Raw genomic sequence first — 26,387 nt, 5'->3', positions numbered from 1 at the left:
TTACGAGTCTAAAACCAAAGCTAATTGGGTATTTTCAAATGAGAGGTAATTATTTGTTTACATCCTAGCTCTAACTGCAGCCTCCTTGCCTCGACTGCATTCATCAGGAGAATTGCCTTGGGAAAAGCTAAGCTGTGAAAAGCCTCAAACAATTATGTGGGCGCATTGCAAAGATTTTATGTGAAAATATATCACAAGCATAATAGAGACACAGATCAAGTAAATAAGCTGGTCACTGGGCCACTGGTCGAATTTACATTGTTTTTTCTTGGGGTTTTTAATTCAAGTCTGTTAAGTATGCATGTTAACTTCCTCATTATTGGTTAAATGATTATATCTGCCAATTTTCTGTATGTACGTAAATAATATATATTTCTGTGCATTTGAGTCTGAAGATGAAAAAAATTATAATTCAGGTGTTTGGGAAACCCTGCATAAAAACACTCTGAACCAAAATTAAATACTGTAAAGACATGGAATGTAATCACAAATGATAATACAGTTTCTACGCTGATTAGTTTGAATAATACATAATGAAATAACTTGAAACAGACAGAGTATTACTGGATATTAATTACTGACAATGATGAAATTTGCTCACAGAAATCAGCCGTTCTCTACATTTAAGGCCGAATTAAGAGTTGTTTTAACAAAAGAAATATAATAAAATGAATTAAATAAAAAAATTAACTGGCTTTGACAAAAACTGTGGGTTCTCACACTTTAAATTTAGTATTTACTCTGGTGGATCTCTGGGTTGGGGGCTGTCACCCCCACCAAATGCCTTGGCACCCTACTCACCACCCCTACTTTCAGAATTTAATCATTTATTAAAGAACAGCTCGTGCCTGATGAAGCTAAGCTTATGAAAAATTAAATCACGTCAAATCTCGATGGAAAAATTAAAAGGAAAAAATTAGATCACATCATATTTTCAAAAGAATCATGTCAAATCTCAGTGCACCATTCAGCAAAAAGTATCTTTTCTATTCTCTTGAGCTGAGACAGAAACAGAATCGTAGAGTATCATACCATCATTTCTTGAGAATAACACATCCTTTTTTCTTTTGCAAACCTTCACTAAATGTAATTTTCAAAATAATATTAGGGGACATGATGGACTCATGTTTGAAAAGAATTTCAGCAAGAATATTAAAAGCTAAAAAAAGTACGTCTTTTTCAGGCTTTTTAATGACCGTATAAAGAACATAAATTTACAGCAGATAAAGAACTGTGCTTGGATCTACATACTTAAGACATGATGAAAAATATGCCACTGTGATGAGTGCATCTGACAAAGAGCATAAGCAATGACGCATAGAATTATGCAAATCTTTAGAATCTGTATTGCCATTGCAGAGATTTTTTTTTTTTTTTAAATATTTTTATTTTATTATTTTATTTCATGATGGTTGGTGCGAGAGTGATCAGTTGAAACGGCTGCCATTTGTTTGTCTGTTTTATCCTGAAACATAAGACAGGAAATATTGTAGTTTGGGGTTAGAACTGGGGCTCCCTTTAGTCTTTCAACCTCAATGCATCAAAAGAAAGTTGCAAAATACCATTTTGGGACGCTGACCCAAAGTGTATACCTCTAGACCACAGGTGTCAAACTCAAGGCCCGGGGGCCAGATACAGCCCGCCACATAATTTTATGTGGCCTGCGAAGACAAATTGTGCATCAAATTCGTGTGTCATTACTAAAATAGCAAATTGTCTTCACTTTTAATATCTTTTTTTTAAAATATTTGACCAGTTTTTACTCGTCTGATTTGAAAACGAGTTATTTGTCAGTTTGCTTTGTAGCTTTTACTGTATATAATATGAGGCGCTCATACATATATTTGGGTCATAATGGCCCTCTGAAAGAAGCTATGACTACAATGCTGCCTGCGAAAAAAATGAGTTTGACACCCCTGCTCTAGACAGTGAGTAATTCATCCCTGACTCAAAACTCTTACGTGTGGCTCCATCATGCAAAAAATACATATGTATATCTATCCCCTGCATCTGCTACATATCAAGAGTGTGAGCTATTGGACTAGAAAATACATAAAGGTCCAGACTGATACTTGTTTGTACAGAAGATGGAGAAGATCAGTGATACTATCCCTCAGAATATTTTTAGCAAGATAACTTAATATCAATTCATCTATTTGTAGATACAAGACTGGAGGCAGGGATGACTGTGGGTGTATTGCAGCAATGATGAAACACAAGAAGGAAATATGTTAAACAGGCTCATCTCTGTATTCTGACCTTCAAGGGCTTAGCTTAGAAAAATGGAGGCTGTCGTCACTTTTAAACATATAGCACAAAAAAGCAAACCTACTTAGAAAAAAAGTAGGACTTGTACCAACCACACCATTCTTTAATGAGATTAATACCTGCAATAATACAATCCCTCCCTCCTGTTTGTTGTTTAGATGGTGTCCTACTGAATAACATCTTAGTCCTTTGATGCTACTGTATTATTAAAAGGTGCAGCCTGCGATGTTCAAGCTGGTAGAACGTTGGAATGCAGCCTCATTTAGCTACGTCCCACCTTATCCTTATGCCACTGGTCAAAGCAATGATAACACTAACTGCAAATGATTGATAGTACAAATTGATAGCATGTTCACACACTGTAGGTGTTATTTTATCTCGTTTAACTCTTTTCTCAACACATTGCCGCGTCAAGTGCGTCAAAACAGAATGACTGAGACTGGTGCAAAGAATTGTGATTAGGACAAACCCACTTAGAGTAGTAGTAGCTGGTTTCCAAAGATAGGGACAAAGCATAAGATAAGGATAAAGACTAACAGTGGCGGTCACTTATAAACAAGGGGGTGTTACACTAACATTGTCTGCAATAAATATCAGCTCATGTGTCATTATTTTTTTCGCACAATGAAATGACTGTAAGGAATACTGTAATGTGCAAATCAGTTATCAAATACTGCCATTGCTCCCATACAGCACAAATGGCTTTGTATTTAGGAAGAGATACCTGTACATACATGGAATGACATTGATGAGTTGTGACTATAATAGAGAACATAAAAAAAGTGTCTCTTAGAATGTAAGTTGCTGTCAGCTTCTCCTTATCGGGAGTCTCCACAGCGAGCCACTCGCATGATATAGTTGGCACAGTTTTTTCAAGTTCAGGGAAATGCAGGTGGACTCTAGGAGGCCCAGGTCTCATCCAGAGCCTGTGGCCATCAATGGAGTCTGTGTGGAGGTGGTGCAGACGTGTAAATATCTTGGAGTGTTGCTGGACGTGAAACACAACTAGTCAGCTCACATGAACGCTTTGTGCAAGAAAGGACAATGGCAATGGCAATAGCTGTACTTTGTCTGTCCGTCTGTCTGTCCACACCAGATGCCCTTCCTGAGGCAACCCATGCATTCTTTTTCATCTGGGCTTGCGACCAGCAGTGGCTGGAAATCCGTGTATAGCGTATAGGGTCTTGCCGAGAGACCTAATTGAATGTTACCATTTGCCCTGTGTTGCAGCAGGGAGACATATAAAACATACAGGACACCAGACCCTGAAGATCAGGATTGAAGATCCCTGCTCTATACATTTGTGCTGTGCTTGGTGTAAACATTTATGTGGCTGCACTGACAGCAAGAGAGACCACAGAATATCCGAAATACCTCTGAGCATGGTCTCATGACAGCCTTCATAATAATGATAAATAATGCTTTGCTATTGTGCATTATGACTAGATCTCTCGGGACCTCTATTACTCACAAAAAGGAACATACTGTTATTACAGCAGATTAACATCTCGAACATATTTCATATATAGAAATACACATTCATGACAGATCAGCCGACAAATTGCATTACAGTCATGCAGCATTTATGGAGGATGGTTTTGTGCTACTTCTATCAATTTATTTTGATAGATACATCTAACAAAAAGCTATCAATACTTCATGTATAATCTTGCAAGAGTATACAGTATAAAGTGGGTCTGCGTGCACTCAGAGCTCATGCAAACAGCGATAACACACTGGCATACACACTGTATTCATTCATTCATTCATTCATTCATTCATTCATTCATTCATTCATTCATTCATCAATCAATTCATGTGATATTTTTTATTTTTTTTAATTTAATTGTCAAACCAATTTTAAGACAACCTAAGATAAAATGCTTTTTGTAAATGACAATTTTATTCATTAAGGGGAAAAAAATCCAAACAGCCCTGTGGAAAAAGTCAAAGAAAATACCTTGCCAACATTAATTCTTTACTTAAAAAAATTAAAATCCCGATTTACAAAGATAGCAATTGGTGTTACATATACTGGATAACTACCATGCCATTTCAGACAATATTCAGAGAAGCCCTGAGACATTCACATTTTAGATAAAGCTGCTCATGCAGCATTGCAGCTCCACTGTGCACTATAGATTCACAAGGTGAATGCAATTGGGACAAAAAATGTCAACATACACTGCATTCATCCCTGTCTCTGAGCAGCATTTGTTCCACACAGCATACATTCTCTACTGAAGCCGGGATGTTCTGGCTTTTAAAAGTGTGTGTGTGTGTGTGTGTGCGTGCGTGTGTTTGTTTGTGTGTTGTGCATGCGAGCAAGAGAGAGCATTGTGCAATGGTTCTTAATCTGGGTTCAATTGAACACTGGCAGTTCAGTGAATGCGTCTCAAGGGTGCAGCAAACAGAAATATTTGGTTTTTCAATGCCATATACTGTAGTTGTGTGCGTCGAATAGAAAACCTAAAAATGAAGCACATTTTGAAGCGAGCTCACAACAATGCCTCAGGGAGATGACACTTTGACCACAATAATGGGATTTTAACATGAATGAAAAAACACTCTTTCATTAAAAAGTTCTATGCAATCGCTATTCGTTCGACAATAGTGACAGAAGCTAGCACGCTTCCTCACCCCAAATGTGGAAAGGATAGGTACATATTCACTGTTGCAGGACACATTTTAGAAATGCATTTTTGATTCTATAGTGTATCTTTAAAAGAGATTTTTTTTTTACAGAGTAAAAATAAATTTTTCATAATACAACCCCTCCCACAATTTTTCAGACGCCATTTATAAAACAAATTTAAAAAAATCACCATTTACAGCCTTTGAGTTAGGGTAAGATATCCTTGATTTTGTGAAAACAGATAACACATGTATGTCTACATTTCTCTTCCTAGCATTAGTTACTAATATTCTACAGTGTTTGAATGCAAGCAGATGGGAATTGTAGAAGCGGGAATCAAAACAGCTGCACTAGAATGTCTATCTGCATTGTGCAATGCCCAAAGATAGAGCTCAGAACTCTATGTATTATTCTGGCTCATGTTCAAAAGTCAGAGAGATCCAAAAATTCATCAAATCAAACCCAACACGTCATATCACCAGATGGTTGTATTTTTATCAAGTAGACTGTGCCTCTAGCCACATCTAGTTTAAAGGCAGATAATTGCCTACGGCAGCAGAGTCTTGGATAAGGTCATACCAATAGCTTTAATTCCTGCAAGGATTAATTAGTTGTATTACAGATGACAGCTACTGACTGCAGTTGAAGGATATCAATATAATTGGAGCATTTCTGTGATCAAATCAGCGCAGCAACTGCATTGCAGTGACGGATAATTACTTCACACATTTAATTGTATCGTCATTGCCTTCACTTAACTTATTCAACTGCAGCTTTCTGAGTATTGCAAATGTACAAAACATGGCAGAGGAAAAGTGGTGCATTTCACAGGAAACACCTTCACACATACAATTAACCACAGTTAACTAACAGAGACTTGATTTGAGATTTGGCCACGGAACATTTTGCTATGAAGCAGCAGTACTGCCTCTACTCAAAAGAGAAACCACTGTTTTTCAGATGTATTCACTGCTTCTGAGAATCCAAGTCAGAAATCTAACCCATTTAATTAATATACAAATATATTATTGTATAAAAATATTGGGGATTTTAATGAATGTGTAATTACATAAAAGCAACAACAAATCTGGGCAGTAAATGGCAAATACACCAGGTCTGTTGGTTTGATGTATAGTGTGGGTGAAATAATGTCGAAGCAGAAGTACCTTGTGACTTGACTTTAAAAAAGCCCCTGAAGAGGAGACAATGTTGAAACAAGCAGATACTGTCTCAGAGGAGACTTCTCTCATCTGCTCTCTTACTCATCTAGTCAGCCGTCACCTTTAGAAGTATTTGTTTACTTCTTCACAAAGCAAATTTTGACTGCAATAATGCCTGACATTGTCTCAGTAGTATTAGTTTTCCATCCATCCGTCTGTCTGTCTGTCCATCCATCCATTTTCTGAACCGCTTTTTCGCACGATGTTCGAAATTCCTGGAACAAGTGGAAGATTGTATGCCTATCAATTCTTGTGGAGGAAGTGGAAAGGCCTGTGGGAGGCCAAAAGCAGCTGATGGCAGCTAAAACCCGTGTGAAAACAAAAATAACACATAAAGGTATGTTGATGTTTAAAAACAAAAGAGGCACATAGTCATGTTTTGTCGACACTCTTGCGTTGCGGTAGGATTTTTGCATGCGTGTGTGTGTGTATGTGTACGTGTGTTGAGTGAGGTCTAGCCTTAGGCATAGTCCTTGAGTAGCTGTCCTGGGATGACCAGCCTCTGGATCTCGCTGGTGCCCTCATAGATTGGATAGGGGAAAACTAAAGAGAAAGCGCTTGTAACATAAAGAGCTCTGCAAGAACTTCTTGCAGCTTAATAGTGTAAGTGACGAAAAGAAGGAGAGGTTGAAAAAGAAAAAGAGCAACAGTTGTCAGTCATTCTGTATTAGTTGTTTGAACACAAACAAAATGAAAAAAATACATAAAAAATGCGGCGTATTATTCTTTACTATCCACCAAGATATGAGATTTTTTTTTTTATCTGCTTAGCAATTTGGATAAAGGTGCGTGGAAAGAAAAACAGCCATTTATCACAGGAAATGATGCAAACCCATCCCCCTTTTTTTTATTTGTATGCATTTGGAGCGTGCGGTCTTGATGATCAAAACCACAGGCATTGATGTTTACCATAATACCAAAGGTTGAGAAATACATTGTACCAGATAAACGAAAGAAGATAAAATCATTTTTTTGTTTGTCAAAACACATTCGGTGAGATGCAATTTCACAGCTCTGCTAAAGACTGGAGCAGAAATAATGTACATGTTAAGAGCGCAACGTCTAAAAATTTAACCATGGGGGGGAAAAAAAACCTCCCCATAATGATACACAACGCACATCATTGTTACATGGAATTCCAAAAAAAGCAGATAGAAAGACTTCCCATCTTTTCTCTGGATAGGCTGCCCTTATTTTTCCTTCAGAGTCTTGTGGGAATTGACAGCAGATACTCCAAGGGCAACCATTGTGCTTTTGAGCTGCATAACACTGTGGAGTGTGAGTTTACGTGCGAAACATCTCCAAACACAAATGAACTGGAGAGAAAACAAGGCTATGTGACTGGGGTGGGGAAGAGGGGTACTGGGGGGGGAGCAAAAGCAAGCTAGAGAAAGATACTTTGATGCACCTTTAAATAAATCATCTCATAGCTGAACAAATGAGTAGCAATAGACAAGCACACAAAAACCATGCCTCCTGGCATGCCTAAATGATATTTTCTGATATATTCATTTTGACAATATTAAAAGACACCTGAAAATACTGCAATGAACTCTCCAAAGCCCAAAGTTACTGCAAATTGCATGCATGCAGTCACTTGAGGAGTCATCTTTGAGCAGAAATATCAACTCAACCCACACAGCCAGAGACAAATTATATGACACATCTGAAGACCGCAGACTGGGCTGTAGTATTGTTTGCTTTGCGACAAGATCATGCAAGTCATTTGATGTGAACTGGAAAGAAGATGATGAACTGACCCAGCAGGCTGGTGGCTCAAACGCAGGTTGTCTGAGCATTGAGAGAAATTGGCAATAGTCCTACAGCCATGGCAATATAACTATCCAGTAGAGAGCAAGAATATTTTGGCTTAATTTTGCAGCACTGAGGGAATTATGGCTCGATAGCTTGATTCTGATTTTGAAATATTAGATCTTAGACTCATAATATTGAGTTTCTGCCAGCTTGATGCAATTCTGGCAGCTGGCGCTGTTGCCATTTTATTGCTCCAGCGAGTATGGAATCAGAGATATGGCTACTTCTATAGCTTCCCGCCATTTGTTATCTGAACAGAGGAAGATAACATCATTTGATGCACCATCCACCAGTGATGCTTTAGCCACACTGGGAAAAAAAAGACAGTGTTAGGTGGGAAAACTGGAATGAGGCAACTGGGGTTGGAGTGGGGGGGTTACTTGAAAATCCTTCCGATACAGTTCCAGGCTTTAAAGGAATAAAATTGTATTCAGAAATGCAATCCAAGTACACCTAAATCTTGATTTCACGTGGACTTTGGGGTCCAGAATTTGGGGAGCACATGACAATATCAGATTGAGTAAGTCATTTTGATGCTATGTGAATTGGATGGAGAGAATAAATCAGCCACTTATTCTACTTGTGTCTGGCGACTCTTTTTGACTTGTGAGTGACTGTGTGGATGAGGTGCTTCCCTGAACTTCCCGCTTTCCGAATGAAAAATAATCCTAGCTATCCTTAACACTGTAATAAAGCAGTAATAAAGATCAAACAGCCTAACCTTTTATTATCTAACATCTTTAAAGTGATCATGGAGTTTTATCAGATCACTGGCGCTAAGGTTTATGCACTAGTCATAACTTCATACGTCCTTCTAAAGTCCATTTAAAATGCTACTTGAAAATATATTTACGAGGGCACACATGGACAAACAACCATTCACACTCACACCAACGAGCAATTTGGATTGTCCAATCGGCCTAAAAACCCCAAACAAACCTGAAATCAGGACTGGGCCAAATAGTTTTCAACTGCGCTGGATAAAGTATCAATAGTTATCATGTGGTTGTCAATAACAGCTCATGCTTTCTATATCTAATTTCTTATTTGCTTGAAATAAAATGGAATTTGTCAACTGGTGCCAAACTATCAAACAAATAAGTACATGGAGATAATTGAGTTTTGAAAAATCAATCAGAAAGCATGCCCTACCCCTCTACAATGCCTCATACTAAACACAAAAACAATTTCTCATCCTCAAGACAAGTCAAACACAATTAAACTGAATTACGATAAGCAAAACTACACATTCATCAATATACTATACATTTGTGCATTACTGGACATAGAAGTGAACACATAATCAGCTTTCTGATGATCCTATAATCACATTAGAAAGAGAAATCCAATTAGCCTCTATTATACATCAGTTCCCTTCAGCCTCCCTTTGGAACTACCACCATGGATGACAGAAAAATGACTAAGACCTTTCCAGTCTTATCCCCCAGCTTCATAATGCCTTGCCAGATGTATGTATGCCAGATGTCCCTCTCATAACCCTTGCTGTACAGTCACTGCACTGTCACATATATTCTGCACATCGTTCCTCTGAAGCAGCACCTTCTCTCAGTGGCCAGAGACTAAAATAATAAAAATGGCTGATGAGGCACTGCGCCAAAAGGAAATCCCAGACAATGAAAATAATACATAACGTAACAACTACATTTTTTTTTTTGCCCAGTAACATCAAGCAACATTGTCAGATTTTTTTTCTTTAATCCAGAAATTTTACTCAACATAACTCACCACATGGTATCTCTTTAGAGTGAGCCCCCATTTACTGCAGTTGGTGGAGACCCACTGGAAATAGGTTTAAATCTGTGCAGTCGAGAGACTATATAATATACGGTGGTCCCTTAATTTACAAGCGACCCAATTTGCGAGTTTTTCACCTTGAGTTCACTTGAGTTTAAAATGTGATTCTACACCGCTCTAGTCAAGTGAAAAAAATGGAGCAGAAAGTGTGATCCTCCACTGCTCCAAGTACAGTTAAAAAGCAAATGAAGCAATAAAGTTTGTATCTCACTGAGTGCCGAAGGTTAGTGAGTGTTTGCGCACAGCCCAAATGTTGTTTTTTTCGTCAGGGTTCGTTCAAGGATGCAACAATTCAAGTTCAAGTTTATGATATGGCACTGGCCTGTAACTCATTTTGTATTCACTCAAATTACGCATATAAATTGATATGCTTGAGAGTTTAAGTAAAAGGATTATAATTTCTAGAAATAAGAATGAGATGCTAGCAAGGTATAGTTTTCTTTGCAATACTCTACCTTTCTTAAAATTCTTACTACTCTAACAATTGAGTGGTTATCATAAAATTAATTAGAACTGCTCACAAGTCTTGTGACCTGGAATTATCATACGCTAAAAGAAATGATATGAAAGGTTTGCACGCAAGTCTAATGCATGACAAGTCAGCGCTAAAAGAAGAGTGGTGGGCTACAGATTTTTGTTGCAGAGAGAATTCTAACACAACCAGTTAGTGCCACACGGAGTGTCAGGACAATCATACTTGACAGCAACATCTTGAGAGCAAACGAAGCACGCACAGTTACAGCGCATTATATGTTCGACTCACATTGCCATGGTTGATGAAACCGTGTTCCTTTGCGATGCGATCAGCCTCCTCAGGGCCTCCATTAATCTGGACAGCCCAAGCATTGGTGTAGACCTCTGCAGTATCAATCCAATTCAGTTCTGCTGTCAGGACAAGGACTGTCCATACGTGCAGCAGAGCCACCTGGGCATCCATGACAAGTGAAACACAGGGCAGTGTATTTGTGGGTTTGTCAGTGCGTCACAGCCAAATTGGAGCTGGGCTCTCTTGTGGTGGTAAAGTAGAACAGTGGCCTAGAGATGACAAAACACAAAGATAAAGTCAAATATTTTCTTGATGGTGTCACTTCTGGGTCAGAATTCCCCACTTACACCAAAGCGAAAAGTAGACAGCACAGCCACAATATTAATGAGGCCGTGGGTGGCAGTCAAACTTAACATGACTTTTTACAACCCTTTCAATAAATATGTAAAGCACTGTTAACTATATATACTATACATTTGTGGTGATGATTATGAAATGTACATCCTTATTCGTAAAATAAGAACTGTGTGTACATGTTTTAGGTACGTATTTTTTTTTAATTGGATAGAATTAAATACTTTTTGCATTGTGGTATTAATAATAATTAATCAAAGGGAAATTCATTTAGGATTTTCTGTACTCCACACTGTTTGAAAATTTGATATTCAATTGAAATTGATATGTGACGCAAACATACAAGACTACAGCATTTTAGTCATTTCTGCTAAATGACCAGCAGGGTCAGTTGGAGACCAACGATATAACGACAATTGTCTTTGTCCCCTCTTGTTATAATCCACAATTATTTAAGACAATAGGAATTAAACTGCAATGTTATCAACAAAACCCAGCTAAATTACAACTAATAGCCTGCTACTGGGTATTTTTAGGCCATGAAAAAAAAAAATCATCTCTAACGGACGACCCCATACCCCAATTATACTGTTAAATCGAGGTTACACAGTACATGCAAACCGAACATAGAATGGCACGGAACAGACAGACAGAAATGTCTGTTTCCTGTTCTCTAGGCAGTAGTGTCTTTTCAAACGCCCGACCTGTTCTATTTAAAAAGTGAGCATTTGCAAGGAAGTCAAGTATTGGTTTACTGTTCTAAGTGAGAGACTGAGGAACTCAAATACAACAATTTCCATTGACTGAACAGCAAAAAAACGATGTGCTGCTTAAAAAAAATGTCACAGATTCTTCCTTTTCTATGTTAGATTCTTCCAGTCAGCTCATCGTATAGTTTTTTCATTTATGCAAACAAAGCTGGCCAAAATGTAACTTGCTGGCTTCACCGGTGAATAGTAAGTAGGTAGAACAACATAACCAGCACTTGAGTTCTATTTCAGGCTGTGCCCAAGTTAAATCAGCACCCACCACGCTTCGGGCTGCCCTCTAAAAGAATGCACAGCAGTATGTTACTGTGATTGTGCGGAAGAACCTTGACAGGTGAGTGTCCATTTATAAAAGCAGATGAAGTTCAGTATGACAGGAAAAAATTGCGTATTGCACTGTGCTCAGTCAGGACACACAGTAGGAAAAGAGCTTTTTACCTGAGATGCACTGGAAATTGAGTGAGCAATGAGATAGAGTAGCTGTTCATCAGATCCAATTTTTTGCTCTTACTGCAATTCGACAGTGGGACTTCCAGAAAATGCGGTCTATGAATGCAGGAATGGCCCCATGAGTAAACAATATCTATAATAACCTCTTGTCTTCCTATATTGTTCTCCGATGCTTGACTGCTTTGTGTCCTCTGTAAATACTCTTTCCGATGATCTTACAGCTGAAATTGATCTGCACTGCTGTAACATTTTCAACACATGACAAGGTTAGGTCAAGGGTGAATCTATAATGTAAAAACAAATGAACCTTTCTTCTATGAAAAAATATGTAGCAACTGTATGCACTATGCAGTGTATACAGTATTTGTGTGTTGCAAGTCAAATGGGATTTAACATTAAAGGGGGGGAAAGCCACATTGCTTCAATACTAAACGAGAATCAAATGATATTAACTGGAATAAATTACAGTTAAGGTGGAATCTTAAAAGCTTACTGTTTGTCTTGCTATTGTGACCTTGACCCCCAATATCAACACACCCGTCCAAAAAGGAAAGTTAACAAATCTACAATGGTTATAATTTACAAGTTTTATATGTCGCTTTATTTACCCCAACCTCACACCGTTTATTACCGTGAAGCTTGATTGGGGGGCGGGGAGTGGGGCGTTTGTTTTTCTGAAAGTCAAGCCTACAAAACAGTCAATTTACTTGTTATTAATTCCTACCGCACGCAAATACATGCAATTGATGAGAGAAGTTGTCTAATGAAGGCGTGGATAATTAGGAAAAAAATGAATGCATTGTCTGACTGTTGTAGGCTGTAACATGCATATAAAGCCATGCATATTAAATTGACTATATGCAATGGAAAAATGCTTTAGTTGTCATAATAAAAAAAATATAAAAATCAACGAGTGACAGTCTTACCTCCTACAAACTTGAGAGAGGACGCGCAGCGGAGAGCGTGTCCATTGTGGTGCTCATTCAAGCCCCCAAGAAGAGGTCCACCTGCGTTGGATCACATTGCCTAGGAGCGAGACTGGGGACGGATTCTCCGTCACTGGGCAGACTGGTGAGATGCTTGTCGGCAGCTTTGGCACGGATTTAAGGCTAAAATAGAAATGAGGTTTCTGCTAACGTTTCAATTGCACCCGCCCACTTTGCCATAGCGACCCTCCCTGTGGGAAACACGTTTTACTCGTAGTTTCATCAACAACAAAAATGCGCTCGTACCGTGACATGTCAAAATCCAAGACGTCATGCACTCCATCCCCATCTTCAGCCGGACGGGACTGATCCTTTCTCTCGCCACTTGTCCTTTAACTTTACAATTATTTCTATTATATTGTAGGCTTAAGATGAAATCCAATGCTAGCTTGTCCAACTTGCCATCCTCAGCATTATTTTATTTTGCCGGTGACTTCAACCTTCGAAAGCAATTCCTCTGTCCTTTAAACGCCGTTCTTCTGTTTATAAGACAGAGTTGCACAAACATAAACGCGAGTGTCGAAACGGGTAAATTGAAGCTGCAGGGGGTCAGAGGAGGATGGGAGCGCTTGAGAGCTGCTGAATGACAACAAACCTGCTCCTTTGTCCGGGAAATGCGTCACACCGAAAGCGTATAGAGCGCGTGCTTGAATCGTGAAACCATAATTGTTCGGAGGGGTGCGGCTAAAGGTCATTTAAATTGTCTTCTCTGCGTTTATACTAGAAATAATTAATTTGGATGAATGTTTTAGCTATACAAGAAGAGATAAAACCAGTTAAATCGTTTATTAATCACAGAGAGGATACTACAGCGGTGCAGGGTAACGCATCAAGACAATAATAATAATAATAATAATAATAATAATAATAATAATAATAATAATAATAATAATAATAATAATAATACATCTTATAAAAGACGTTTTCTACAACTACTGTTAAAAAACAAATTTTTAAGTGACATGTCTCCGGTTTGAGGTTGTTGTAATTTGCGTTAATCTGTACAGATTTAGAGTTTCTCACTTATTTTCTGTTACACCACCCAGAAAGAAGAAAATATTTAAATATATGTAATTATAAAATATTCCACCGTCCTTCTCAGTGACTATTAGTAAGAAAAAAAAAAGAAAAAAAAAACACTTCTGCATGACATTGAATCCTAATTAACATGTTCCCTGGGGTCACGGGCGCCCCATCCTTGACTATATAAATACTGGATTACCACGACCCCTCACCCCCCCAACACACACACATACAGATGTATGACAAAAATGCCAATTTAAAAATAAACTACTTTTTCATCGTTTCTGTCAGAATAAATACAAGTATCGTATCTCAATACAATAATTTACCCCTGATAGAAAAAAAAGGGGGGGGGCGCTCTTATTTCTATTACAGTGTGGTAGCGTCATCTTGCGGAATTATATTTACATTACAGTTATATTAAACCACGCACTGGAATAGAGGGCGCTACAGCAGCACCGGACCGGTGCCTGTTGGCTCGAATACGTTTGCGCCGTGCTATGTTAGACCGGGACAGTTATCCCGGAATAAGATAGCAGGCATGTACAGTTGCCCCGGATATAGTTTTTTTTTTTCCCCTAAGTTGCGGCGTCCCCATTTGACAAGCCCGTATTAGATCGTAGATGTCTCGCTTTAGGAGAAGAAGGCGAGCACGTACTTCGAGGACGTGCACTTTTGATATACGGTGAGCGAGGCAAGTGGGTAAATGTGCAATGCATTATTTAATTTAGATGGTCAGTTTTAGTTTGCACGTCATGAAAATCCTGAAAATGTTATGGGATTTTAAAATGCATTTCTATGTTCTTAAAATGGTTGTAAAATAGATTTTCGTGAAAGTTTCAAGTTATTGAAATTTTGCATGGATAATACTTCAAATATATAAAATGGAGTTTAAATTAATGATTTATACAATAAAACACGTCTATTACCAGTTTATTAAAGTGATTTTGTCTTCCTTAACTACAAATTTGCAAAACGTTTACCGAGTCTGTTACTGCGTGCATTTCGAAGTCGTGATTTAAATCTGCTTACGTCATCTTTCGTTGTGAGGCAAGATAATAAACGGCAATACAGTGAAACACGATAAACAGCGTCACTCAAAATGAAATCATGACTTTGGCTCACCGAGTGATAAATTACGAGAGACATTCATGGGCGGATACACGCCTCCCTAGTACATATATCTTATTTTATACCAAGTAAAGCGAACGTTTGTGCATGATACACTGTCCGACTCTGGGACGCTCATTGCACATTGCTTCAAAAGGCACATATGATAATTTTCTTCAACACGAACTTTTATTTAGGTTATTCTCTACCTGCTGCTAATGTCGAAGGGATTGCCAATAATAATAATAGTAATAATAATAATAACAAATAGAACTTTGGTAAATGTATAGTACATTATAAAATAATAAAGGTTTATGGGAATTAAAATTCATCGAGAAGTTCAAATGATTTAATCCAAAAAATAAGAGGTTAGCCCCATTCACTTGGATCAGTAGTGTCAGGATTTTTTCTTCCCAGGTCAACGTACAAAAAAAAAAAAAAAAATCAAAGGAGGCTTAGAAACACCCCTGGACTAAATAACAACAGATTCACATCTCCATACTTAAAACCATAACAGAACTATGCTGTACGAAGCTTGCCTCGGCGTCACATCCTTAATGAATGATGTGTGAGTGTTTCAAAATCAGGGTGGGAGAGATGAGAAGGAACCTTTTTCCTACCTTAATTGTCACCCAGGATAAAAATGAACCAGGCAAATGACACTGACACTAAATGCCCCTTTTCGTCTATGCAGCACGTTGCTAATAAATGCATGGTAATGGTTTGGATACGCGTGATTTAAAACTTTTTGGACCTGCCCTGGCCCTTTGAAAGACTAATAATTGAGAATCAATCGTGCAAATTCAAACGAACTTTAACCCTACTTGCAGCTCAACATGCGTGAAATAAGTACTTAGTGTATTTGCAAACAAAGTGCTGTGGAGCTTGAGTAAAGTGTTTGGAAAAGTCATTTCTGAAACAAAAGAACTGTGGCTAAAAAAAGTGCATGAACCTCATAAATTAAAGACACAAGTTAGGATATAAAATCTCTCCTTGAATCCTAGATCAACATGTGATGATAAAGTTTAGACCTCTGATTCTTCACTATGTTGCAGATAATCTCCAGCGAGCGGAAGGATGGACCCTCGTTGCAAGAGGCACGAGCGGGGCAGCAACTGGACCGACCAAGAGATTGTGGAGCTGCTGCAGCTGTGGTCAGACGAGTCCATCCAGATAGAACTGGAAAGCTCATTGCGCAACCAGCGTGTGTTTGACCGCATCGCACTCATTCTGCGTGAAAAGGGCATGTACCGCACAGGTGATCAGTGCAGAGAGAAGATTAAAAAAATGAAGTTGGAGTATCGTCGTATTAAAGAGAACCACAAACTGAGATCTTGGAAATTCTACGACGTGATGGATCGGGTCTTGGCAAACCGACCGGCTATCACATACTCCACTCAGGGTGGAACATTTGTTGCACAGCAATTTTTTCAGAGTCCAGATGGAAGTGACTCATTTTTACAGGGGAATTCTTCACTAGGCTCTTTTGGTCCAACTTCTTCGGGTGGGTTTCTGTTTGGTCAGCCCCCTAAAACTCAAAATCCACTGGATGTCAAATGTGAGGAAGTGAAAGAAATTCTTTCAAACGCTCATGTAGCACGACCAGATCTGTGTTACAGATCAGGAGATGAACAGGAAACAGATGGACAATCTTTTCTTGGAACAGAGGATACACTCGGTCAAGGAGACAATTCTGCTCATTCAAGAATTTCCCCCTCAGGTTGTTGATTTTTTTTTTTAAATTTAAATTACCAGTATTTTTGCTACAGATATAGCATCACAACATTACTGCTACTTGCAAAATTTTGTCCATTCATCGGTCCGTCCATCCATCCATCCATCCATCCGTCCGTCCGTCCGTCCGTCCGTCCGTCCGTCCGTCCGTCCGTCCATCCATCCATCCATCCATCCATCCATCCATCCATCCATCCATCCATCCATCCATCCATCCATCCATCCATCCATCAATTAATTAATTATATGAACAGCTTATCCTCATGAGGGTCGCAGGTATGCTGGAGCCTATCCCAGCTGAGTTAGGGCAGTAGGCAGGGGACACTCTGAACTGGTTACCAGCCAATCGCAGGACACATAGAGAAACAAACATTCACGCTCACACCTATGGGCAATTTGGAATGCTCAGTCGGCTTACCATGAATGCCTTTGGAATGTGGGAGGAAACCGGAGTACCCGGATAAAACCCACGCAGGCACGGGGAGAACATGCAAACTTCACACAGGAAGGGCGGAGCTGCAATCGAATCCTGCACTCATGAACTGTGAGGCGGATGTGCTAACAAGTGCTCCCCGGTGGATTAGGGGATGTTGCTAATATTTGCCAACTGTGGATCTATGAAGCCCTTTGAGACTCTAAGGCCTGTACAAATAAACTGGACAGTTCAACAGGTGTAAATGAGTAAATACACTTACCAGATATACCAACTTCCAGACTGATTATGTTTTTCATAATGTGTCCCATGAGTGGTTGGTGACCAGGCCCAGGGTTTATGTCTTCTCTCCCCCAAAGATAGTCTGCCACGCACGCACGCACACACACACACACACACAGTTTTATTATTTTGTATAGAGGCATGTCTCTAAGCAATCATGTCATCTCATGCTTTTCTCACATCCGCAGATTCAGCTGACCTGAACGTTGATGCGTCTGCTTCCCATTTAGGCACTGTTCCTGTGCCACATGACGCATCTAGGGAGGGCCTCCGTCCTCTGGCTGCCTTAAAACAGAGGAGACGTCGTAAGGCAAAGGCAGGGAAAAGCGCGTGTGGCCACGGAAATGGAAAGTGTTGCAGCCAGGGGCCTCTCAACAAAGCTCTTGCCAGCGTCCTCATGTGGCAGCGGTGTGCTGAAGATCGCCTCCTCTCCTGGGAGGAAGCACGACTCGAGAAGGAGTTGCAAGCTGATGAGCGCAGACAGCAGCAAGAAGAGAGAAGAATGGAAAAGGAGCACCAGCATGAGCTGCACCTGTTCAGCATGCTTACGGGGGCGTTAACTGCCATTAGACAGGGTGCTGTGACCACAGAAACAGCACCCACTAACATCCCCGTTCCTCCGCTAGATCATCCATCAGCTGTACTGGCGACATCAACTACTTCCTCTGCGTCATCTCAACCATATACGGAGACTCCCTCTGCACACTCTGTTTCCACTAAGGGGACAATAAAGCCGGAGCCACAACCATCAGTCAGGACCTGCACAACAGCCGAGAGTGCTTTTGCAAGTCCGAGAGGTGTCAAGTCTCCTGAGGCCAGCGTGTATCTGTCCAATCGTGGGAACAGTATTCGACAGCATCAAGGCATCCTCCAGGAAGGCTTTGCGCAATATAGAGAAAACAAATATGACATTGACAACCCTAATGTGAGTCACTTATTCCAGTGACTGTAACATTAAGCAGATAGGTTCTGTAAATGCTAAAGTGGCTATAGGTATGTCTCTGTGCCCCATGTTGCAGGGTGTCATCAATATGGGAACAAGCGAGAACAAGCTCTGCTATGATCTTCTTCATAAAAGGGTAATATGTGCTTTATTTTCATACATCAATACAAGACAGGAATACGATTTCACTTTTATTTTCATTGCAGTTGACCCAATCTGACATGCTACATGTTGACCCAGCACTGTTACAGTATGGTGATTGGAGGGGACATGCATTGTAAGTGATTTGATTTCATTTAGATTTAAAAAGGACATTTTTCAATTATTCTATTTCAATGTTGTGTTTCAGCCTGAGAGAAGTGGTCGCAGAGTTTCTGACTCACTACTGCTGTTCTCCAAAGCTATTGAAAGCTGAAAATGTGAGTGGAAGTTATGGATCTCAAAATTTAATGGTCACTATTTAAATGCTAATTTTTTTGCCATTTGTCACAGTTAATGTATTTATTTAGGATTTCATATGAGCAAGAGCATTCTTCAGCGGTCTCACATAAATAGAGTGCAAATTTGTCATAGAAGGCTACAGTTTCATTGTTATAACGTCAACATGGTATGTCAAGTTTCAATCGCTAAATAATTGAATTCAATGATTATAAACAGCAAGCGCTTTGGAACTAGCATTTTGAAGAGGAAGAAAAAATAACAACAGCATAGATACACATTGTGCAAAAGACACACAGTGCATCCAGAAAGTATTCACAGTGCTTTACTTTTTCCACATTTTGTGTTATCGCTTCATTCTGAATGAATTCTTATTTTTCTTAAAATTCGACACACAACAACCCATAAAAACAATGTAAAAAGAGTAGTACTTGAATTTTTTTTAAAATTTATTATTAAAAAAAATGCACCCTTAAATGCTTGGTTAAAAACAACACAATTTGGGTTAAAAATTGGAGCGACCCCGGAAGTTGAGTCAAATGTTGCACAAAAAAACCCCATTTTTTTTGTACAATAAAACCCAGCAACCCAAAGTATGGTCAAACTGACTACCTTAAACCATAACATCAACTGTTTCCTCTAAATATGACAGCGTAAATGAGAAGTATTTGCCTTATTGAAGAAGAATGAATCTAGTGCACGTGATCAAAAATTAATGAGGGAATTGTTTTTGTGTAATTTTTAATGAGAGGAATCACCCCCTACTGGCTTTGCAGGCTTTGGGCGATTCTCCAACTAATTTGAACTAAAAACAAGGCTGCACTCATTGTCGTACAGCTGATGTTGCCAAATCAGTTAATTTGAATTACTTGATTAGCCAAATCGCCATTTAATTAAGTAGTTTAGTGTGCACGTGTGCATCGTCAGGCTTTCCTATGTGCCAACAAGGTTCTTTGCGGCTGTGAAATAACACTGTCCATTTGTGTACTTGGTCAGGTTGTGGTGATGAATGGATGTAGTGCTCTCTTTTCGTGCATTGCAGCAGTCATTTGTGACCCAAAAGGTAGGTCCCCAAATGTACATAGTTATGCATAACTTGTTTTTGTATTAAAATAAATGTTATACTCTATTTATGCTTAAAGTGGAAGATGTACTACAATAATTTGGATGGAGTGAATATGATTTGATGGAGTGCGTGGCAGAATATGGATCAGCACCAGACTTGTAACATTGTCACACTAGTGTTGATAATTACAGTAGCATGATCATTGGAATAATTTTACCTTAACAATATCAGCTTCAAAATAATTTGGGTGGTAACAACTGACATCTAATAATGTCTAATTGCCACTGTGTTAGCAAATACATCTGCTTTTGGAAACGTTTGCAGGGGTTTGCATTACCAGCGTGGCTAAAACATAACAATAACAACATAATTTTGAGCCTGTAAACAAAATTGGGGGTGGGGGGGTAGGGGTGAAGTGTGGTAGTTGTCATTTCAAGAGGAACTAAACCGAAGATGTCTAAATTTTGTTCTAAGTGTGCATATTTTGTTTATTAGTGCTTGATTTTCTATCAAGTATGTACTCCCCAAAAATGTTTAAAACATTCCGTCTGCCTTTGGGGACTTGCTTATGGCACCCACCATTTATAGTGCCCTCTATAATCCTTGGGAACCCTGGGTAAGATGTATAAAGGCTTAAAATAAATTCAATTTTTATTGCAGAAGCATACGCTCATATTGGAAGTTATAGAAATGGTTCACCAGATGCAGAATCAAGCTCCTGCCATCATGGCCATCTCAGTCCCGAGACCTCAACCCTGTGGAGGAGGCTAAAGAAAGAGGAGAGTGCAGATGAGAGGATGTATGTCGCTGGATGATTTAGAAAGATTTTGCAAAGCTGAATGGTCAAAGATTCCTTGTTCTGTAGTTTCCCATCCTGTGAAACACTATGGGAGAAGATTAGGTGCTCTTTTGTTGGCAATAGAGTGTTATGCAAAATATTAACATCAGTAGTGTAATTATTGTTGCCCACATGATTTGATGGAAAACATTTATTAATATAATGTCCGCCACTGAATATATGCACTTAAAGGTTGGATTTTCCGCCCTCTTTTTTAATTTTGGTCCTAAATTATATAAAAAAAATGAATTTATTAGAAAGTACAGAAAACATCTAAGTTAGGGGCACCGATATCTATGGAGGGCAATGTATTTGTCTGTTTACTCTCCCTAGAGTGCAAATTGGCGAGAACATGTTGTGTTTCTGCTTGTTTTGTTTACTAAGAACAGTTTGTAAAAGTAAAATTTAGCAAGGACAGGGGTGGTTGGTGCTGGAGCCTATCCCAGCTGACATCTGTCAAAAGGCAGACTTCACTCTGAACTGGTCGCCAGCCAGTCGCAGTGCACATGTAGAGACAAACTTGTTGTTTAGTTCCTCTTTAAGCACAATACATATTTCATTTTATTAGTGAACGTTTCCTCATTCTATGTTCCAAATACTATTGCATTTCAAATAACTCTATTTTTCTTGTTTTTGTTATAGATGCCATTCTAATTCCAAGCCCTTTCTACGGTGTTATTACTGAGGACCTGCAGTTGTACAGTGACGTCAAGTTGTTTCATGTCCCACTCCAATGTGAGGTAGAAGCCTTCATCTTGTATTTATTTTTCGTTTCTTAAACAGATATACAGTAGACGCTTGAACGATTGTACCTTTTCTGAGAATTTCCTTTCCTTGAGGCTACCAATTGCTCAATTTGTTTCTTTTTGAGTGAGATCTGCTTTTTCGCTGGTTATTTTTTTTTCTTCTTAACTGCAATTATGTGGGCACATCAGTTATTCACAAATTGTGCCTCTTCACAGTCAGGCTCTGTCCTTGTCCCTACACATGTGAGGTTTCTGTATTGCCTTGATTATATACATTTTAGCAGCACTTTTTGTCATGTTGTACTTACCGTATTTTCCGCACTATAAGGCGCACCTAAAAACCTCCAATTTTTTCAAAAGCCGACAGTGCGCCTTATAATCAGGTGCGTCTTATATATGGACTAATATTGAGCCACTACAGCAGGCGTGTCCAAAGTCTGGCGCGTGGGCCAAATGTATATATCTTATATATGGCCAACGTTTTAAAATGGGCCATCCATTGAAGGTGCACCTTATAATCCGCTGCGCCTTATATATGGCCAAAATTTTAAAATGGGCCATTCATTGAAGGTGCGCCTTATAATCCGGTGCGCCTTGTAGTGCGGAAAATACGGTACAACTAGGTACTTAAGTTAATGTTATACAGCTGGCTATCTGTGGATGTTTAGACCTTCCTTGTTTTTTGCAAAATATTTATAGGATGGTAATAATGACGGTCGACATTTTCATCTCACCGTGAGCAAACTGGAGGAAGCTATAAAAAGGGCGAAGCAAGAGGTAATCCATGCATGTCTTTGTTTCACATTTAATATTTTAAAAAAGTGCTAACCCATCTAAAGCAGATTCTGGAAACCTTGCATCCGTTTTCACTGACGAATAACTGTTGCATTTCAAATAGGGGGTTATCATTCGGGCTATTATACTAATGAACCCGCACAACCCTCTTGCTGAGATCTACACCCCAAAGGAGATGCTTTCCTTCTTGGAATTTGCTAAAAGGTAGGGTCTGCTCCTCAGTTACCACATGCTGTAGTAAAGCAAAACATTTAACAGAAGATAACATACAGTGGCTCTAAAAAGTCTTTAAAAATTTTACTGCCAGGTTTTTAAAGTGTACCGTCGGAGTTCCCACATTGAAGTCTTGACGGGTAAAGGGAGCAATATTGTGCAATTTGATAAATATGTATTTGGTGTTCCAATTTTCTTGTCTAGTCTTGCATTGGCCAATCCTCCTGTTTTATTTTAATGCACAGCACCATGTTGGGAATAGATAACATTGAGATGTTGGATATATTTATTTATTTATTTATCTATTCATTTATTTATTTAGTTAGTTATTTACCTTGCATCAGTAACGATGCTGGAAAGTTGCGAGAATAACTCAGATGCCGTGTTGAACTGAGGAGGCGGCCAAGCCAAGACAGTTGTAAACGCCTTTGCATCACGGCTCTCCTTCAGCTCCCTTCTTCCAAGCAAGTATGGTTGCTTCCAGGATGCCTCGACAAATAAATTCAGCAAGCATTATTAGCTTGCTTTAGTGTAACCAGAATTTTTTTTTTTTGCTGCTAAACCTTATATATTTCTCCCTAATTCTGAGCTACGTAGGTACACTTTAAGAATCAGGATATTGTCAAGTGCAGCATTATGATCAGGAAGGCCCTTAATGTTTTGTTGTTTTGTAAATGCGATGGCCAGCGCAATAGTCACCGTATACCTTCCCAGTTAGTCAGCTGCTGTATACATAAATCACTTTTTTTTTATTATGTATTATGCTTTAACTGTATGCCATGTTGACTTTGTTGTCAATCGTCATACCTTTTGAACTACATATGGTAAGTCGAGCTGACTATTCAGTATCTGTCTCCTGCTTTAGAAATGAGATCCATGCCATCATAGATGAAGTGTACATGCTGACAGTGTTTGATGAGTCAGTAACATTTCACAGTGTCCTCAGTCTGGAAAGGTACAGTGTTGTTAACCTGTCCTCTTTATTATTACTCATGTATACCCTTTATCATGATAATTATGGATGGAGATTGCCTCTTAAGTGCTAATGATGTGCCCTTATTTCAGTTTGCCCGACCCACAGAGGACACATATAATGTGGGGGCTGAGCAAGGTACGTGCTGTGCAGCACCACATTATGTGGAGGCCTTTTTTTTTTATTTTTATTTTTTTTATGACTCCTGACAGAACTGTAAATTCTCGGCTTTTCCTCGCAAAAGATTTTCAGTCAGAGCTATTTCACTTGTTGACTTCATCTTGCCCTTTCCAGGACTTTGCAATGGCTGGAAACAGATTAGGGACTCTTTATACTGAGAATCAAGACATTGTGGAGGCTTTGGCCCAATTGGGCTCATTCCATGGTATATCTGGGATAACTCAGCACCAGGTTGCACAACTTCTTCAGGACAGAGGTATGGTTATGTGACTTGGAGAAAACATTATCAAGATTATCCTATATTGCGGAAACCTTGTCAGTTCTGCGTGACCTACCAGGAGACATTAAAAAATGGTCAGTTGTTTAGTCAGGGAATGCAAGTATGTCACAGACATGTCAATGATTATAAGAAATAATATGCATTTACATTTTAAATACATTGGTTTTATCCTTTTTGTCACAAAGCACATGATCGCAGGTTTGATAGCTGATGACAAAGGTGTCTCGGGTCACATTTCAAGTCTGTCATAGGCAATCAGATGTCAATGCATTTGAAATTTAAATTTGCACTTATACAGCGGAAACCAGCTTTTCCCAATCCAAGCCGTCGCTTTATTGGGTTATTCTTTCTTTGTTAAACCTGCATGTGGATCAGCTGGCATAGTTGAGGTTGAAATTTAGCTTTAACCTGTGTCCCTCTCCTACTTCAGCTCATGCTGCAAATCATGCTGAACAATTTGTAACATAATGTAAAGTAGTGCTGGGAAGCTAATCATGCCTCTCACTGTCATGGTGTAGATTGGATAAGCAAGGAGTTTTTGCTAATGATGCCTCTCACTGTCATGGTGTAGATTGGATAAGCAAGGAGTTTTTGCCTGAGAACCGACGCAGATTGAAAGCTGCTCACTGCTACCTGACAAATGAGTTGCAGAAAATGGATATTCCCTACCTGGACAGGCCTGCTGCTTTGTATGTCTGGGCTGACTTCAGGAAGGTAACTTGAATAAGGTCACATTGTAATGCTGTAGTTGCTGGGGTTGATAATCAAATGCTAATTTGTGCAGAGGTAATTGGATTGCAAGGAGAAAGTCACTGTCATTAAAAACATTCTATTCACGAGGTTTGATGTCAACTTCTTGTCTGTTTTGCTAGTTTCTCAGGGCCCCTTCATTTGAGGAGGAGTTGCGGATGTGGCGGTGCTTCCTCAAACACAAAGTTGTATTGAGCTGCGGGCAAGCCTTCTCCTGCTCCACACCTGGCTGGTTTCGCATCGTATTTGCCGACCATCAGCACTACCTTCAACTTGGTCCGTCAATATATCTACACTGTAGTTATATAGTATTTAGTTCAGCCCAATAGAAAGGCATCCATTTATTGCTAAGTACACTTGCACTGACCATATTTCCGTATATAGGATGTACATATTCCACAGGTGAAGAAATGCTGAAGAGATTTCTTGCATTTCTACCGAATATTACGATGAGAGAAGCTAGCCAAGAGTTTACGTTCAGCTTAAGCTTTAAAGCTTTAGTTCCTGGTATAAAATGAGCACTCAACACATTAACTGCAAAATAAATGAGTTCTGATATTACTTGCTTTCATTCTACTTTGATCTCATTTCATACATTAACTGAATACCAATTATTGACTTGTTTTATGTTCATTTTGTTTACATTGTTTTAGGTTTGAAAAGAATTGGAGAGGCCTTAAAAGAAATCAAAGAAAGCAGTATGGACAGGGATTCCTTCATTGTCAAAGAAGGCAGTGAGGAGAACAAGACATCAGTGAAAGAGGACAGTGCTACTTCAGACAATGCCACAATTGAAAATTCAACATCATCCCCCCAGAGCAAGTCATCAGACCAGCTAAAGAAGAAGGAGAGTTCTGTTCCTGACACAAGCTGGCTCGCCCCTGATGAGTTTGTCTTGCTGGACTGCCAAGCCTCTAAGCCTTCGGAGAGCCTGGACTCTCTGATTGGTACACTCAAGCATCAAATCCGCTCTTCTGATTGGTTGGAAAAGAACACGCCAGAGCGGTCTGCAGAGGAAGACCCAGAGATTCTTGATGTTTTTCAAAGCCTGTTGGCACGAGCCAGAAAGTGAAGTTACGGATAAACAGGCAACGATATGGCTGCCAATTTACAGTGGGCAGCACTCAATAATCCCTCTTGTGACTGACTTTATGGCAAAAACAGTTAATTTTCTTTTTTTTTTTTTTTCACATCTGTAATCATGCCTTAGAGTTGAATGTTGATGGGTGATTAATTTCACATTCCAGTCCATCTATAATCAAGATATTTATAAGATGAATCAAATGCCAAATGTAATTAAACCAAAACAACGTTTATGATGTGCCAATTTCCTGTTATTAGAGTTTGCCTTTAATACACCCATAACAGCATGTTTTGTATTATTTTTATTTGACATTTTTTTATAGCCGATAAGGCAATTGAGAGGTTTGATATTCTTATTTCCTATGCCGACCTGGTTGATTTGAAATGTGTATTGATAATAGTTGCTATATGCTGTATGCTTTAG

At 39.1% G+C, this 26,387-nt stretch overlaps 2 protein-coding genes across 3 annotated transcripts in view; one reads left to right on the top strand and one right to left on the bottom strand.

The window, feature by feature from the left end:
• furinb (furin (paired basic amino acid cleaving enzyme) b) overlaps nt 1–13,228 on the bottom strand; it is a 42,533-nt gene extending 29,305 nt beyond the window's left edge. Inside the window, exons 1-2 of the mRNA XM_088378478.1 lie at nt 13,017–13,228; nt 10,517–10,788 (exon numbers count right to left, since the gene is read on the bottom strand). Of these exons, the coding sequence (XP_088234604.1) occupies nt 10,517–10,690 (174 nt within the window). The 5' untranslated portion in view covers nt 10,691–10,788; nt 13,017–13,228. The remainder of the gene's footprint in view (nt 1–10,516; nt 10,789–13,016) is intronic.
• Nucleotides 13,229–14,635: 1,407 nt separating this feature from the next.
• On the top strand, nt 14,636–26,196 carry accs (1-aminocyclopropane-1-carboxylate synthase homolog (inactive)). Of its 2 annotated transcripts, none has more exons than XM_088378477.1 (16): nt 14,636–14,784; nt 16,265–16,929; nt 17,889–18,583; nt 18,678–18,737; nt 18,808–18,878; nt 18,951–19,020; nt 20,036–20,102; nt 21,586–21,683; nt 22,389–22,466; nt 22,588–22,688; nt 23,563–23,652; nt 23,763–23,808; nt 23,965–24,106; nt 24,702–24,844; nt 25,003–25,156; nt 25,534–26,196. In XM_088378477.1, the coding sequence occupies exons 2-16, from the start codon at nt 16,287–16,289 to the stop codon at nt 25,950–25,952; spliced, it is 2,877 nt and encodes a 958-aa protein (XP_088234603.1). In that variant the 5' UTR covers nt 14,636–14,784; nt 16,265–16,286; the 3' UTR covers nt 25,953–26,196. The 2 variants fall into 2 exon arrangements, with proteins under 2 accessions (XP_088234603.1, XP_088234602.1); XM_088378476.1 differs by having other exon boundaries at nt 17,847–18,583.
• Nucleotides 26,197–26,387: the final 191 nt, after the last annotated feature.

Source organism: Syngnathus floridae, chromosome 6 (assembly GCF_059516105.1).
Source record: "Syngnathus floridae isolate MCC-2025c chromosome 6, RoL_Sflo_1.0, whole genome shotgun sequence".
Taxonomy (NCBI): Eukaryota; Metazoa; Chordata; class Actinopteri; order Syngnathiformes; family Syngnathidae; genus Syngnathus; species Syngnathus floridae.
This window is presented reverse-complemented; position numbering and strand designations above follow the sequence as displayed.

Coding starts and splice junctions, on each gene's coding strand:
- accs (XM_088378476.1), top strand. CDS start 16,287: ATGGACCCTCGTTGCAAGAGGCACGAGCGGGGCAGCAACTGGACCGAC. Junction 18,738..18,807: donor ATGATCTTCTTCATAAAAGG/GTAATATGTGCT, acceptor TTTTCATTGCAG/TTGACCCAATCTGACATGCT. Junction 25,157..25,533: donor TCAGCACTACCTTCAACTTG/GTCCGTCAATAT, acceptor ACATTGTTTTAG/GTTTGAAAAGAATTGGAGAG.